Raw genomic sequence first — 16962 nt, forward strand, 5'->3', positions numbered from 1 at the left:
AAACTGAAGTCCTGATCAGCGATTGACTAGCCCGGTCTAATACTCTACGCTAGGATTATAATAGCACCGTTATGCGACTACCTGCAAAAATCTTTCAATGCTTATTTGGTTAATACGGCCAGAATGGGCTGGTGCATATTTTATAAGGAACTGATGACCTGATTAGCGCCGACCGGCCCGGCCTAATACTCTACGCAAGGTATATATCAGGGACGTTACGCCACTACCTGCAAAAATCTCCCAATACTTATTTGGTTTATACGGTCATAAAGGGCTGGTGCGTATTTTAAAAGGAAATGATGCGACTGGTCTGCGCTGACCGGCCCGGCCTAATACTCTACGCAAGGTTTATATCAGAGCCGTCAAGTGCCTATGTGCAAAAATCTTTCAATGCTTATTTGGTTAATACTGCCAGAATGGTCTGGTGCGTATTTTAAAAGGAACTGATGAACTGAACATCGCTGACCGGCCTGGTCTAATACTCTACGCTAGGATTATAATAGCACCGTTATGCGACTACCTGCAAAAATCTTTCAATGCTTATTTGGTCAATACGGCCATAATGGGCTGGTGCATATTTTAGAAGGAACTGATGACCTGATCAGCGATTGACTAGCCCGGTCTAATACTCTACGCCAGGATTATAATAACACCGTTACGCTACACCTGATTAAATCTTCCAATGCTTATTTGGTTTATACGGTCATAAAGGGCTGGTGCGTATTTAAAAGGAACTGAAGTCCTGATCAGCGCTGACCGGCCTGGTCCAATCCTCTACGCCTGGATTATAATAGCACCGTTACGCGACTAAATGATAAAATCTTCCAATGCTTATCTGGTTTATACGGTCATAAAGGGCTGGTGCGTATTTAAAAGAAACTGAAGTCCTGATCAGCGATTGACTAGCCCGGTCTAATACTCTACGCTAGGATTATAATAGCACCGTTATGCGACTACCTGCAAAAATCTTTCAATGCTTATTTGGTTAATACGGCCAGAATGGGCTGGTGCATATTTTATAAGGAACTGATGACCTGATTAGCGCCGACCGGCCCGGCCTAATACTCTACGCAAGGTATATATCAGGGACGTTACGCCACTACCTGCAAAAATCTCCCAATACTTATTTGGTTTATACGGTCATAAAGGGCTGGTGCGTATTTTAAAAGGAACTGATGCGACTGGTCTGCGCTGACCGGCCCGGCCTAATACTCTACGCAAGGTTTATATCAGAGCCGTCAAGTGCCTATGTGCAAAAATCTTTCAATGCTTATTTGGTTAATACTGCCAGAATGGTCTGGTGCGTATTTTAAAAGGAACTGATGAACTGAACAGCGCTGACCGGCCTGGTCTAATACTCTACGCTAGGATTATAATAGCACCGTTATGCGACTACCTGCAAAAATCTTTCAATGCTTATTTGGTTAATACGGCCATAATGGGCTGGTGCATATTTTAGAAGGAACTGATGACCTGATCAGCGATTGACTAGCCCGGTCTAATACTCTACGCTAGGATTATAATAACAACGTTCTGCGACTACCTGATAAAATCTTCCAATGCTTATTTGGTTTATACGGTCATAAAAGGCTGGTGCGTATTTTAAACGGAACTGATGAATTGAACAGCGCTGACCTGCATGGTCTAATACTCTACGCCAGGATTATAATAACACCGTTACGCTACACATGATTAAATCTTCCAATGCTTATTTGGTTTATACGGTCATAAAGGGCTGGTGCGTATTTAAAAGGAACTGAAGTCCTGATCAGCGCTGACCGGCCCGGCCTAATACTCTACGCTAGGATTATAATAACAACGTTCTGCGACTACCTGATAAAATTTTCCAATGCTTATTTGGTTTATACGGTCATAAAAGGCTGGTGCGTATTTTATAAGGAACTGATGAATTGACCAGCGCTGACCTGCCTGGTCTAATACTCTACGCTAGGATTATAATAGCACCGTTATGCGACTACCTGCAAAAATCTTTCAATGCTTATTTGGTTAATACGGCCATAATGGGCTGGTGCATATTTTGGAAGGTACTGATGACCTGATCAGCGATTGACTAGCCCGGTCTAATACTCTACGCCAGGATTATAATAACACCGTTACGCTACACCTGATTAACTCTTCCAATGCTTATTTGGTTTATACGGTCATAATAGGCTGGTGCGTATTTTAAACGGAACTGATGAATTGAACAGCGCTGACCTGCCTGGTCTAATACTCTACGCTAGGATTATAATAGCACCGTTATGCGACTACCTGCAAAAATCTTTCAATGCTTATTTGGTTAATACGGCCATAATCGGCTGGTGCATATTTTAGAAGGAACTGATGACCTGATCAGCGATTGACTAGCCCGGTCTAATACTCTACGCTAGGATTATAATAACAACGTTCTGCGACTACCTGATAAAATCTTCCAATGCTTATTTGGTTTATACGGTCATAAAGGGCTGGTGCGTATTTAAAAGGAACTGAAGTCCTGATCAGCGCTGACCGGCCCGGCCTAATACTCTACGCTAGGATTATAATAACAACGTTCTGCGACTACCTGATAAAATTTTCCAATGCTTATTTGGTTTATACGGTCATAAAAGGCTGGTGCGTATTTTAAAAGGAACTGATGAATTGAACAGCGCTGACCTGCCTGGTCTAATACTCTACGCCAGGATTATAATAACACCGTTACGCTACACCTGATTAAATCTTCCAATGCTTATTTGGTTTATACGGTCATAAAGGGCTGGTGCGTATTTAAAAGGAACTGAAGTCCTGATCAGCGCTGACCGGCCTGGTCCAATCCTCTACGCCAGGATTATAATAGCACCGTTACGCGACTAAATGATAAAATCTTCCAATGCTTATCTGGTTTATACGGTCATAAAGGGCTGGTGCGTATTTAAAAGAAACTGAAGTCCTGATCAGCGATTGACTAGCCCGGTCTAATACTCTACGCTAGGATTATAATAGCACCGTTATGCGACTACCTGCAAAAATCTTTCAATGCTTATTTGGTTAATACGGCCAGAATGGGCTGGTGCATATTTTATAAGGAACTGATGACCTGATTAGCGCCGACCGGCCCGGCCTAATACTCTACGCAAGGTATATATCAGGGACGTTACGCCACTACCTGCAAAAATCTCCCAATACTTATTTGGTTTATACGGTCATAAAGGGCTGGTGCGTATTTTAAAAGGAACTGATGCGACTGGTCTGCGCTGACCGGCCCGGCCTAATACTCTACGCAAGGTTTATATCAGAGCCGTCAAGTGCCTATGTGCAAAAATCTTTCAATGCTTATTTGGTTAATACTGCCAGAATGGTCTGGTGCGTATTTTAAAAGGAACTGATGAACTGAACAGCGCTGACCGGCCCGGCCTAATACTCTACGCTAGGATTATAATAGCACCGTTATGCGACTACCTGCTAAAATCTTCCAATGCTTATTTGGTTAATACGGCCATAATGGGCTGGTGCATATTTTAGAAGGAACTGATGACCTGATCAGCGATTGACTAGCCCGGTCTAATACTCTACGCTAGGATTATAATAACAACGTTCTGCGACTACCTGATAAAATCTTCCAATGCTTATTTGGTTTATACGGTCATAAAAGGCTGGTGCGTATTTTAAACGGAACTGATGAATTGAACAGCGCTGACCTGCCTGGTCTAATACTCTACGCCAGGATTATAATAACACCGTTACGCGACACCTGATTAAATCTTCCAATGCTTATATGGTCATAAAGGGCTGGTGCGTATTTTAAAGGAATAGAAGTCCTGATCAGCGCTGACCCGCCTGTTCCAATCCTCTACGCCAGGATTATAATAACAACGTTCTGCGACTACCTGAAAAAATCTTCCAATGCTTATTTGGTTTATACGGTCATAAAAGGCTGGTGCGTCTTTTAAAAGGAACTGATGAATTGAACAGCGCTGACCTGCCTGGTCTAATACTCTACGCCAGGATTATAATAACACCGTTACGCTACACCTGATTAAATCTTCCAATGCTTATTTGGTTTATACGGTCATAAAGGGCTGGTGCGTATTTAAAAGGAACTGAAGTCCTGATCAGCGCTGACCGGCCGGGTCCAATCCTCTACGCCAGGATTATAATAGCACCGTTACGCGACACCTGATTAAATCTTCCAATGCTTATTTGGTTTATAGGTCATAAAGGGCTGGTGCGTATTTAAAAGGAACTGAAGTCCTGATCATCGCTGACCGGCCTGGTCCAATCTTCTACGCCAGGATTATAATAGCACCGTTATGCGACTACCTGCAAAAATCTTTCAATGCTTATTTGGTTAATACGGCCATAATGAGCTGGTGCATATTTTAGAAGGAACTGATGACCTGATCAGCGATTGACTAGCCCGGTCTAATACTCTACGCTAGGATTATAATAACAACGTTCTGCGACTACCTGATAAAATCTTCCAATGCTTATTTGGTTTATACGGTCATAATAGGCTGGTGCGTATTTTAAACGGAACTGATGAATTGAACAGCGCTGACCTGCCTGGTCTAATACTCTACGCTAGGATTATAATAGCACCGTTATGCGACTACCTGCAAAAATCTTTCAATGCTTATTTGGTTAATACGGCCATAATCGGCTGGTGCATATTTTAGAAGGAACTGATGACCTGATCAGCGATTGACTAGCCCGGTCTAATACTCTACGCTAGGATTATAATAACAACGTTCTGCGACTACCTGATAAAATCTTCCAATGCTTATTTGGTTTATACGGTCATAAAGGGCTGGTGCGTATTTAAAAGGAACTGAAGTCCTGATCAGCGCTGACCGGCTCGGCCTAATACTCTACGCTAGGATTATAATAACAACGTTCTGCGACTACCTGATAAAATTTTCCAATGCTTATTTGGTTTATACGGTCATAAAAGGCTGGTGCGTATTTTAAAAGGAACTGATGAATTGAACAGCGCTGACCTGCCTGGTCTAATACTCTACGCCAGGATTATAATAACACCGTTACTCGACACCTGATTAAATCTTCCAATGCTTATATGGTCATAAAGGGCTGGTGCGTATTTTAAAGGAATAGAAGTCCTGATCAGCGCTGACCCGCCTGTTCCAATCCTCTACGCCAGGATTATAATAACAACGTTCTGCGACTACCTGAAAAAATCTTCCAATGCTTATTTGGTTTATACGGTCATAAAAGGCTGGTGCGTCTTTTAAAAGGAACTGATGAATTGAACAGCGCTGACCTGCCTGGTCTAATACTCTACGCCAGGATTATAATAACACCGTTACGCTACACCTGATTAAATCTTCCAATGCTTATTTGGTTTATACGGTCATAAAGGGCTGGTGCGTATTTAAAAGGAACTGAAGTCCTGATCAGCGCTGACCGGCCCGGCCTAATACTCTACGCTAGGATTATAATAACAACGTTCTGCGACTACCTGATAAAATTTTCCAATGCTTATTTGGTTTATACGGTCATAAAAGGCTGGTGCGTATTTTAAAAGGAACTGATGAATTGAACAGCGCTGACCTGCCTGGTCTAATACTCTACGCCAGGATTATAATAACACCGTTACGCTACACCTGATTAAATCTTCCAATGCTTATTTGGTTTATACGGTCATAAAGGGCTGGTGCGTATTTAAAAGGAACTGAAGTCCTGATCAGCGCTGACCGGCCTGGTCCAATCCTCTACGCCAGGATTATAATAGCACCGTTACGCGACTAAATGATAAAATCTTCCAATGCTTATCTGGTTTATACGGTCATAAAGGGCTGGTGCGTATTTAAAAGAAACTGAAGTCCTGATCAGCGATTGACTAGCCCGGTCTAATACTCTACGCTAGGATTATAATAGCACCGTTATGCGACTACCTGCAAAAATCTTTCAATGCTTATTTGGTTAATACGGCCAGAATGGGCTGGTGCATATTTTATAAGGAACTGATGACCTGATTAGCGCCGACCGGCCCGGCCTAATACTCTACGCAAGGTATATATCAGGGACGTTACGCCACTACCTGCAAAAATCTCCCAATACTTATTTGGTTTATACGGTCATAAAGGGCTGGTGCGTATTTTAAAAGGAACTGATGCGACTGGTCTGCGCTGACCGGCCCGGCCTAATACTCTACGCAAGGTTTATATCAGAGCCGTCAAGTGCCTATGTGCAAAAATCTTTCAATGCTTATTTGGTTAATACTGCCAGAATGGTCTGGTGCGTATTTTAAAAGGAACTGATGAACTGAACAGCGCTGACCGGCCCGGCCTAATACTCTACGCTAGGATTATAATAGCACCGTTATGCGACTACCTGCTAAAATCTTCCAATGCTTATTTGGTTTATACCGTCATAAAGGGCTGGTGCTTATTTTAAAAGGAACTGATGCGACTGGTCTGGACTGACCGGCCCGGTCTAATATTCTACGCAAGGATTATATCAGAGCCGTCAAGTGCCTATCTGCAAAAATCTTTCAATGCTTATTTGGTTAATACTGCCAGAATGGGCTGGTGCGTATTTTAACAGGAACTGATGACTTCATCAGATTCTGACAACTCTTAAAACGCGAAAATCAATACTTTGGAATAATCGTTTTACTTTTTTGGTTGAGCAACACGGTTTTGGAGTATAACGTTTTTAATGCTAGAAACTGCTAATTTACTGGGCGTAACCCTGGTAGAAACGTATAGAACTGATTCGTTATCGGTTGGCCAAATCTGAACGACTTGGCCAACGGTTTAACCAACAGTTGCCCTTATAAACTGCTTATTTCGTCACATTACAAGTGGTTTGGTTGGTAAACAGATGATTAAATTTGAAATACTCGTTCGAGGTTAGATTCAATTCAGAGGAAACCTACGTAGCGCGCTCCGTGACTTTCGATCTGTAGATGTAAGTTCTTCTTGAAGATGACTAACACGTTACCCGGGGCTCTCGCTGACGATGTGGAGGTGTCCAGCGGGGGAAAAATGAAATCTTGTTGGCGTGCTCCGTGGCTTTCGATATGCAGATGTAAGTTCTCTTTGAAGATAATGAGCACGTCACCCGGGTCTCTCGTAGATGATGTCTATGTCTTCGGCCAGAGAAAAATAATAAAATATAAGCAGCGCGCTTTATGGAAATAATTACTATACATGACTTCAAAAAGTGTTTGAAAATATTGGAAAATTTTTTTGAAAATTTCGGAAAATTTTGAAAATGTTTAAAATTTCCACAATTTTATATTTCACTAATAAACTGCGATTTGTACTCAGAACTAGACTGGATATAGGAATCATCACTAGCCGCTGAGATTCTTGGAGACCTGTACATCGTCTACGAGACTCGCGGGTAATGTGTCCATTATCTTCGAGCAGAACTTACACCTACACACCGCAAACCACGAAGCGCATTACTAAGCCTAACATTTTTTTCCATAATAAACACCTGGACAACATTTTTGAGAGTTACGGGTGACCTGAACAACACTCACGGTGAACATTCACGTAGACATCAAGAGCTTAGCATATTCTATAAATTTATTATAGGTATATCTCAAACCAAAATTATAAATCACTATGATAGTATTAAAATTTCATAACCTTAAATTACTACATTTTAAATTTTCCCGAACCGTTCGTTAAATGTTGGCTAATATTTATGATCAGCGTTGGCCAACATTTTTAGCCAATTCTTAATTCAGAGGCCATTTTTGTTGGTGTATTTTCTACCAGGGAAAGGTCATAATTTTAGGTCAGAAGCGGAAAACTGATGGCATTCTAAACTAGGTATCGTATCAAACGGACGCATCTCCTGTAATTTTTATTAATTTTCTTAATATTTAATAGTAATTATAATAAATGGAATTATAATTGTTAATTATAAAATTTAAAAAAATTCTAATTATTATCTTTATTATTCATCAATAATTAAAAAAATGTTCTGAAAGATAATAATAATCATTATTACTATTAATAATTATAAAATTAAATTATCAATTAAACTTCTGTATCTGAAACTAAGTTTAAGTTGGTTTTATTTTTAGAAAAGTAATTATACGAAGCTCATGGTATTTTTCTTATTTAAGCTATTAAGACATGTCAAAACTCAAAATTTTTGCATTGTCAGTATTCCCTTTGGTAGTCTTCGACACAAAAGTGCGAATTGTAGCAATCTTCGACGCAAACAATGTATTAGTCTTTGGCGCGAGATATGCAAAAGTGGTAGTCTTCGCTGCGAGAAATGCGTATGAACTGATCTTTTTTAGGAGCGACGAAATAAATGACAACGGGACCGTATTAAGGTAAGACCTTGCGTAAGACAGAAGTTCTCCATCTACTTATACTTACGTTTATCGCGCGTATATGAAGGAGGTTAGAATCGAGTTTTTTTGCAAATTGGCCGAAAGCGGGCAGGCCACCGTCCACGCAGTTGTGAGTTGTGAAACGCGACATACCATACGAGTCCACATAACCAATTCTATATTAAATTCAGTCTAGTAGAATAAAGGCTCTTAAGTCTATCAAGGCTAGCTTCTAAGTAAAGTAAATAATCTCTACATAGTATTTGTATAAATCCAAACATGTATTTTAATAGTAAATGAAGAAATAAGAGAATAATTTCACAGCCTTTATACTTTAATCAACTCTGTGCAGAGATAAAGCAAGAAGACACAACTAGTTTTTATATGATGAATGATATTATCTCATTCAGTATAAAATCTTCAACAAATCTCCGAATATATCAAGTGGCGCGGTAGCGCCACGAAGGCTAGTTTGCGAAGCAGACGAAGCCGCGGCGCCCGTCACGCCCTAGACACTATTTACTTCTATATTGGTGTTCGGATTTTTCATTTTACAAAAAAAAAATACTTATTATTACTGTTGGATAGATTTTTTGGCTTATTAGAATGTTTTTTGAACTAAACTATGATTTCCAACAAAAATACTAGTGAAAAGGCTGCTTATTTTTGTAATATGTGAGTGAAGGTATATTCGACAAATGCTAAAATCACGTTTTTCTTCTTCAGCCCGAAATGTGTTAGGACCGTTAAGTTAGCCGCAAGAAGTGTTAAGACCGTGAAGTTGGCCGCACAGCTATATACAGATGGGAATTGCTTTCTCAAGAAAATATAATAATATATGGCGATATTTAGAATTAAGAAGTAGCCGGTGCATACTCTGCGTTCCGGAGCAGTAACTAGCTTGCCAGGGTAGCCGATGACAAGGTTCAGGTTGTTTTTGGTGTCTATAGGTCTAAATAAATAATACGAGGGCTGTGTCTAGATGTTCGGAGTGGCCGATGAAGAGGTGTAGGTGGTGCTCTCCGTGGTTTTTGGTGTCTAGGTGTAAAAATTATTCCAGGGCGGTGTCCATAGGTGTACAAGGTGTCCGATGACGAGGTTTGGGTAGTTAGCACCGTAGTCTTGGGTGCCTAGGTGTAGAAATAATTCGAGGGTGGTGTACATCAGAACAATCAGTGATTTCATGTTAGTGATAAAAATGTTACAAAAAAGCTGTTGTCGAAAGGGGCTAAAGATGCTTATATTTTATTTTTACGACGTCGAATATGAAATACTTAAAAAAATGTACTAAACTCGCCTAACTTTTTACTTTTAAAAAGTAAAAAGTTAGGCGAGTTTGATATATTCGCAACGAAATTACAGATAGAAAAGAACTGAAATCAATCAAACAAAGTCAAGTTTATTATATTTAATCGTAATGAAGCAAGGAACAACTCTCCAGATAATTACTACGTAACTTGCCATGCCCGTTTCATTGTACTTATGGTGTTTGTATGCCGTTCTAATACATAAAAAGAACATTTTAGTTGTTTACCAATAAACAAAATGAAACACGCATGGCAAGTTACGTAGTAATTATCTGGAGAGTTGTTCCTTGCTTCATTACGATTAAATATAATAAACTTGACTTTGTTTGATTGATTTCAGTTCTTTTCTATCTGTAATTTCGTTGCGGAATATATCAAACTCGCCTAACCTTTTACTTATTAAAAGTTAATTTTTTTAGTCACCAATATATAGCCCGGAACGTTTTCCCCTGCACAGCACGCCATAAACAACAATCCCTCTCTATTTTTGCCCCATAAAATTCAATAATAGCGCGCCTCCACTCGTATTCTCCGGCGCGTTAACTCGTGCATTATACACGTATGTACACGAGAGTCTCGAGCGCGCACTTGCCCGAGCCGCAATTACGCGATGGGAGAATTAATATCTCGAGCGACCGATATTAATGAATTAGAGATCTTCCGTGCCGCTCGTCGATTATATCGGCCGCGAATCTGTATAACTCACTCGCACGCGCGAAAGCGAGGCTCTAAGGTGTTCTGTAATCGATTTACGTCGATTTCCATGTACGGCCGATGCTCTATGTCGAGTGATTAGAGATCGACGTTCAGAAAGCTACGTGACGCGCAATATGTAGCTGCATGTAGGCCTGCAATTCAGGGGGATTTTGAACGTTTGTTGAATATGTCACTCGAGACAGGCTTGAGATTTATTTTAGAATTTCAAATTATTTTAGAATTTGAAAACTGGCGAAAGATGTGGTAGCACGAGAAGTAGATAAATGATGCTTTTATCTGTAACTATATCTATCGTAAAATTTTACGAAGAATCAAAATTTGAAATTCTCTTAGAGCGTTAGAGCGTTGACAATTCAAACGCACTAATTGCAAGTCTCGTGCAGCGAACGAAAATATTTTGAAAATTCAAGCTAACCGATTATCAAAACATGAAAATAAGGTAAATAAAAATGAGCACATCCGACAGCACACGTCGGAGATGCGCATGCACAAGTCTTTTCTCATACGTTATAGCCGTATGTAGGCCGTTGACGAGAAGCGCGGGATTTACGACGGCGCCTCGATGCGCGGCTCTTCGTTTATAAAGCTGACGTGCCGCCGCACGAGGGGCGGGACTCGATTTGAGTGCCGTATATACACTCTGGCAATTACCACAATGCGGAAATATCTTGTTAGAAACACGTTAGGCGACGTTGAACCCGCGGAGGTTTACCGAGCGATTAGTTTTATGCGTTGATCGTTACTTGAAACACCTGTATAGGCATGCGCCTAGTCAATCATACGAGTGTGAATTCGTATACGATGAAAGTTTATAATTTATAAAAGGTATTGCGGAAACGCATACTTTAACTTTTTTTCAACATACTCAATAGATGATGATTTTTATTTATTGAAATAACTTTGCAACGTTCATCACGCTTGCATCCGCTTTGTAACTTTGTATACCCTATTATTGAATTGCAATCTAGCATACAAGCAATGACAAACATTTATATATCCAGTACGCAAACATTAAAAAGCTAAACTACGCTAACGACGCAGAACTTCGCAGCAAGTCGCGGCCAGCTCTTGGCTGTACTCCCGCAGCTTTGGCGACTGGGTCATCAACTTAATCACCAGTTCGCGGAGATCCACAGCATCGTAGGCCTCAGCTTCGTCGAGGAGCTCAAACACCGTCGCCTTCGTTATGATTTTCTCGTAAGCTTCGCGGCATTTTTCCCTAAGCTCGTCCACCTCGAATCTAGCGGCAGCGGCACAGAGCGACGGCAGGTGGATGAGCTCCAGCTTGATATTTTCTGTGTACATGAACTCTAACATCTTTTCCAGCGTATAAGGAGGTACGCCCTCTATCTCGTACGCGTGGTCTGCATTTTCGCTCTGTAAAGAATAAGCAGAAAATGTACGAGGACGTTCGAAAATCAACGTGAATGCAGCGTTAATTAATGTATGACGATAGATAGAATTGTCCTGAAATTTTGTCATTTTACTTTTGAGCTGCGCGTTTTCATTTTGATCATAGATTGATTTGATATATTACATAAAAAACATTTTGAATAAAGTTTGCAAATGAAAAACCGAGTCTATAGCGCCGTAGTAGTGTTAAGTTAAACGAATCGTTCTACCGAAAGAAACTTTCGATCGAACTTTTTGTTTTTCTAAAAGCTTGGAAATATACTAACACATATATATTTACGCGTACTTCGTCGTACTCATGCGATTGCAGCGCCAACCTCAAAATCTAATTTTGCATAAAACATTTTAAATAAAGCTTGCAAATGAAAAACCGAGTCGGTAGCGCCGTAGTGTTAAGTTTAAGGGATCGTTCTACCGAAAGAAAAAATGTTCGATTGAACAGCACCTCTTCTTCTTTCTCGCAAAAAACGAGGCTGTTATATCTATCCTCTAAAATCTTCAAACTATATCGCCGCTTCAAAACGCGGACCGTTATATACAGCAAAAGACACGCGGGCGAGGAGAAAACAAGATAGACACGCGGAACAACAAGAGCAACTCGGAATAAGAAAGTCCGTAAGTATACAAACGGCAGCCGAGAGCGCGCCTAACTGAAACGTCACGCCACTTGTTACTCGTTAGCGGGTGTACCGATGGCATATCTTCCCCGCACACACAGCAGGGGGCTGCCGAGATCCTTGCCGATTTCGCCGGGCCTGCAATTAACAATGCACCTCGCGACTCTGCAACTGCAGCCGCGAGTGTCTCTATTTTCCTCGCGAGCTAATCGCCCGGCTGCATCGATTCTGCCGAGATCTTATTATAAGTTTATGATGGAATTAGCGACTGTTCGCCAGACAATTGCGCTCAGCGCGTCGTGTAAAAATTGATTTTATCGGCGTAAAGCTCGTGCATCGAAAAATTTCGCTAATTTAGTCTCTGGCCGAAGGCTTAATTCAGCGAGGCGGACCGCTCGCTTTGCATGCATATTATATGCATACCGTGACTTCCATTAAATTAGTTACGCTTACATGCAAATAGATCGATTGTAATCAATCGCTTTAGAGGAGCACCTATATACGAGCGCGTTTATGCGCGGACTTCCCGAACCGGTCTAGGCCCATTTGCTTATCGCCCATAAAATATCGAGCTAGAAATAAAAATCATTGTTCACCTCTCTGGTCACACGACCTTAACTCTTATACGTCGTCGCTATACCCGTCGATTGATTTGGATTATTTTTTTAAGTTGGCTGCGTACATGCGACGCTATGGAGACTCTTATTTAAATTAAAGTCATCTTTTTTAGAGAAAAAGTTTTTTAGCTAAACGCTGTCGGTGTTGGGGGCGCACGCCTCGGAAATTTTGAAGGGCGTACGATTCTGTTATCAATCAATTTACTTATAAATAATTATGATGAATATCAAATTTGATTAAACCACGCTTACATTTTACAAAGTTTCAAGTTTTTCAATTATGTGAGGTCGAGGTTTATCGGAATTTACACTTTATAAGTGTATTAGTTGGTGATTTTATGACTCAAAATTTTAACTCTCAATTCGCTCCCGGGCCGCCTTAAAATGATAACCGGACTTTAAATTGCAGACTTCGCAAACTACTACTTAAATCCTGATACACCGTTAACTACGCTTCACAAGAGTACGACGGGTTGCTATCGAAAACTCTGCACTGATAAATTATCAACATACGAATAAAACGTAATATTTATCTCTACTTTGGTGATATAAATACGTCTATTGTTCCTACAGAACTACAGATCGAAACTTATATTTAACAACTGAGTTTTTGATTAAACATTATACAAAAAGCAATGCCTTTCACTAATCTTTTTTTGCAAAACTAACAGTTGCTCAGTAAGCATTGTCCAAATCGCTTTCTAAGTGATGAAAAAACATTTTGAAAAATGCCTAAGAAGTGTCGTTAAAAATGAGCCTTTTTTAATCAGCTACATTTTTCTAGAGCATTAAAGACTTCCATACCAACGCCTCCGTGGCGCAATTGGCTAGCGCGTTCGGCTGTTAACCGAAAGGTTGGTGGTTCGAGCCCACCCGGGGGCGTCTTCTTTTGCTTTAGCAGTTCCGAAAGCAACTATATTTTTGCTCTATCTAGTAATATCTTAAAAATGAGATTCCAAAGTCATCCCTATGATAGATTTGATTTAATAGGCTGTTATTAAACAAATGCTTGAAGTTTTGTCAAATTTATTATCTGCTTTTATCTATAACGTATCGTGTTACTCCAAAAGAAATAGTAAGATATATAGGCCGGCTATCTTCATTGTCGTATCTACCAATCAACAAATTTTCAAAAAATCTTATTGCAATAACTTTCAATTTTGCTTTTTACAGTGCATATCGTGTACCGGCGACCAGCAAACTAATTTGCATATTTTCAGAGGCGCCATCATTTGAAATCTATATGAACACATTGCTCCAAAAACTCAGTCGATAAAATAACACACTATGGTAACATGGACTGTTTAACAGAATATATTAAATGTTTGCTTTGGCAGAGAGAAAAATGAACTAAGTAATTGTTTTAAAAGAACATTTTTCAAAGAATCGTTCAAGAAAATACATTGTTTATTTTCCATTTTCTTATAATGTATGTACAAGATTAACTTATCTCTGCTTAAATGTTATTTTAAACAAATAGTAAAGTACTATTTTTATCCGTATAAAAAGTGATATAACAAATTGAAAGTTATACAAAGTAAAATTTTTTGTAAACACTGAAGCATTTAATCTATGGAAAAATAGATTACTTCAGTATGATTCAAACCATATAAATAACAATTCATTAATGAAAAATGCTCAGTGCATACTCATTCATCAGTCATTCTCACCAATCAATCGCAATAATCTAATCTTTGTTACAATTATTTTCGTTTTGCTTTCATTTGCACTCTTCTATTTTTGCCAGGTCTTTGCTTCTCTGGTCTTCCTTTGTTGTTGAATTTTGCTGCCTTGCCTCCTTTTGTAGGCCTTGATCCAGGCTTTCCAGGTTTACCAGGTCTTTTGTACTCTGACATATCTGCTGCACTGTCTCTGGTATTTTTCTTTGAGCCTCGCTTTTTACCTCCAAAACCAAATTTAGAATTCTTCATATTCCTCTTCTCTAAGGCTTTTTTGCTCAAAGATTTGCCATCTTTTCCTTTGGGAGCTGATTTCTTCTTGTCATCCAAGAAGTCAAGATCTTGCCTGATACCTTTGCGGTATTTCTTGACCTCTTCCATTAATTTCCTTTTCTCAGCATGCTTCTTCAATGTAGCTTCTACTTGCATTTGTTTTGAAACTTTACGCTGCTGTCTTAACTGTCTCACCTTTTCAGAACGTTGAGCTTCTACTTGTTTTTTCACAAGGTTTTCTTTAACCTTCTCCATGTGCTTGTCAGTTTTAGCCATCTCTGCATAGTAATCTTCAGGCCTCTTAGTAAGAATATTCAGTGACTTCAGCCTAGCTATTCCTTCAACCACTGCGCTTTGTGCTTGTCTGTGAAACATAGTCTCTCTTCTAAAATCATTTAAAACTGGATCTTCGGATGGACTGAATTGGGGCAGTTTCCTATTGCCTTTCAGTTGTCTGGCACGACGAGCTTCTTGTTCATGCATTTGAAGAGCAAGCTCTGGAGCTAATGGAGCTGGAGCATTAATCAAGACAAGCCTTTCAATCCATGGTAGTTTTTGACGAAACTCTTCCAACTTGCTGTTCATTCCACGCTAAAAATGAATAATTGTTAGTAAAATTCACAACTGATCATGATTTAAAAAATAAATAAAAAAGTAAATGCAGAAAAAAATTTCTTAATTACATTACTCTTCATGTTCTAGAAGATAAGTTGTAAAAATATAAAATCAAATATAATATTAAATATGCATTTGAAAAACTTCAACCATCTATTATTAGCATCAACAAAACAAAAGTGTAAACATTGTAGTAATTTATAGATTACAAATCAGTATGCGTAAGCGTGTGCTAGCTCAAAATGAAATTATAATACGCACCACATTGTTTTTGTAATCCCTTTTGCTCTCCTCGACAACGTTCAATCCTGGCTTCAACAGTCCTTTGGCAAATGCTTCCCGCAGCTATAAAACACGTGAGAGTTTGAGGTTAGATTAATGAAACATTAGTTTCTCAAAATGCCTTGATTAACAGCAACTTACTTCTTCGTCCGAAGAATTGTATTCAGATTCCGATTCGCTCGTCATGTTGACGGAATTCAACTGATCTCTTTGCAGTGATTTTACTGGTAAAAACACAACACTGATGTGCACAAGCCACAAACCCGGGAGCGCCGCGACTCCTCGTGTCTTTCTACCTGTTTCTACCGACTACAGCGCACCACGCTAATCGAACATATAAACGATAAAAGAAAACACGCGCGAACGTCAGCGCTACATGCAGTTGCAGCGGAGAAAGTCTAAACTACGTTCGAAAGATGAGCGCGGTCCGCAAAAAATTATTGTTGATAGCCACACATTGCAATCGCTATTCGCTATATAAAAGTCAACGAGAGGCCAAAATTATAAATTACATTTATACTGTAATATGAACTTTGTGCTTGCACTTTATCTGAGCTGACCCAGGGCGTGTATGCGTTAGAGAGATATAACGCAATATAGAGAAATGAGAAATAAGAACATAATAAACGAACAGTTCTACATTTGAACTGTATAATAGGCCTAGAGGAAATAATAAATGTAAAAATCTTAAAATTTGTGGAAAAACGTGAAAAAATGTGAAAAATCAAAATTTTTACACATTTACATTTTCAATAACAAAAAAGTGCTTTTTCATTGTAACACTTATGCGCAGTATTTATTTTTACATCCTTTTGAATTTTCTTACTTTAAAACAAGTTTTGAATCGAAATTCTACAGCAAAATGATTTCGTTATAGACTACACGTATAATATGGTCATTATTTATTATAATATATAGCTGTTTTGATTCGAAAAAGTAATCAAAATTCCCTGGAATGTTTTTATTTTTAGGAATTGATTAATTTATAGGTATCGCTCGAAAACAACAAGTTACACAGCAAGAATTTTCAAAATCTCCGAATCGTAATAAATTCAGTAAATAAATATAATAAAAAATTTCTGTGAGATTTTAATCTTCTTTACCACTATAAAATAACCGTATATACTACCCTTGAGTAAATCA

General features: G+C 39.2%; 1 protein-coding gene and 1 non-coding gene across 2 annotated transcripts; one reads left to right on the forward strand and one right to left on the reverse strand.

Annotated features, from left to right (window-relative positions):
- The first annotated feature begins 13778 nt into the window (after positions 1–13778).
- TRNAN-GUU lies at positions 13779–13852 on the forward strand. The gene has a single exon. It is a non-coding gene; the product is annotated as a tRNA-Asn (tRNA).
- A 127-nt stretch (positions 13853–13979) lies between these two features.
- On the reverse strand, positions 13980–16158 carry LOC100116307 (probable rRNA-processing protein EBP2 homolog). The gene is made up of 3 exons (XM_001600785.6): positions 15961–16158; positions 15799–15882; positions 13980–15513 (listed from the first exon to the last, which is right to left on the reverse strand). Exons 1-3 carry the CDS (start codon positions 16003–16005, stop codon positions 14674–14676), a joined length of 969 nt encoding a protein of 322 aa, XP_001600835.1. The 5' UTR covers positions 16006–16158; the 3' UTR covers positions 13980–14673.
- Between the last annotated feature and the right edge of the window lie 804 nt (positions 16159–16962).

This window comes from Nasonia vitripennis, chromosome 1 (assembly GCF_009193385.2).
Source record: "Nasonia vitripennis strain AsymCx chromosome 1, Nvit_psr_1.1, whole genome shotgun sequence".
Classification (NCBI taxonomy): domain Eukaryota; kingdom Metazoa; phylum Arthropoda; class Insecta; order Hymenoptera; family Pteromalidae; genus Nasonia; species Nasonia vitripennis.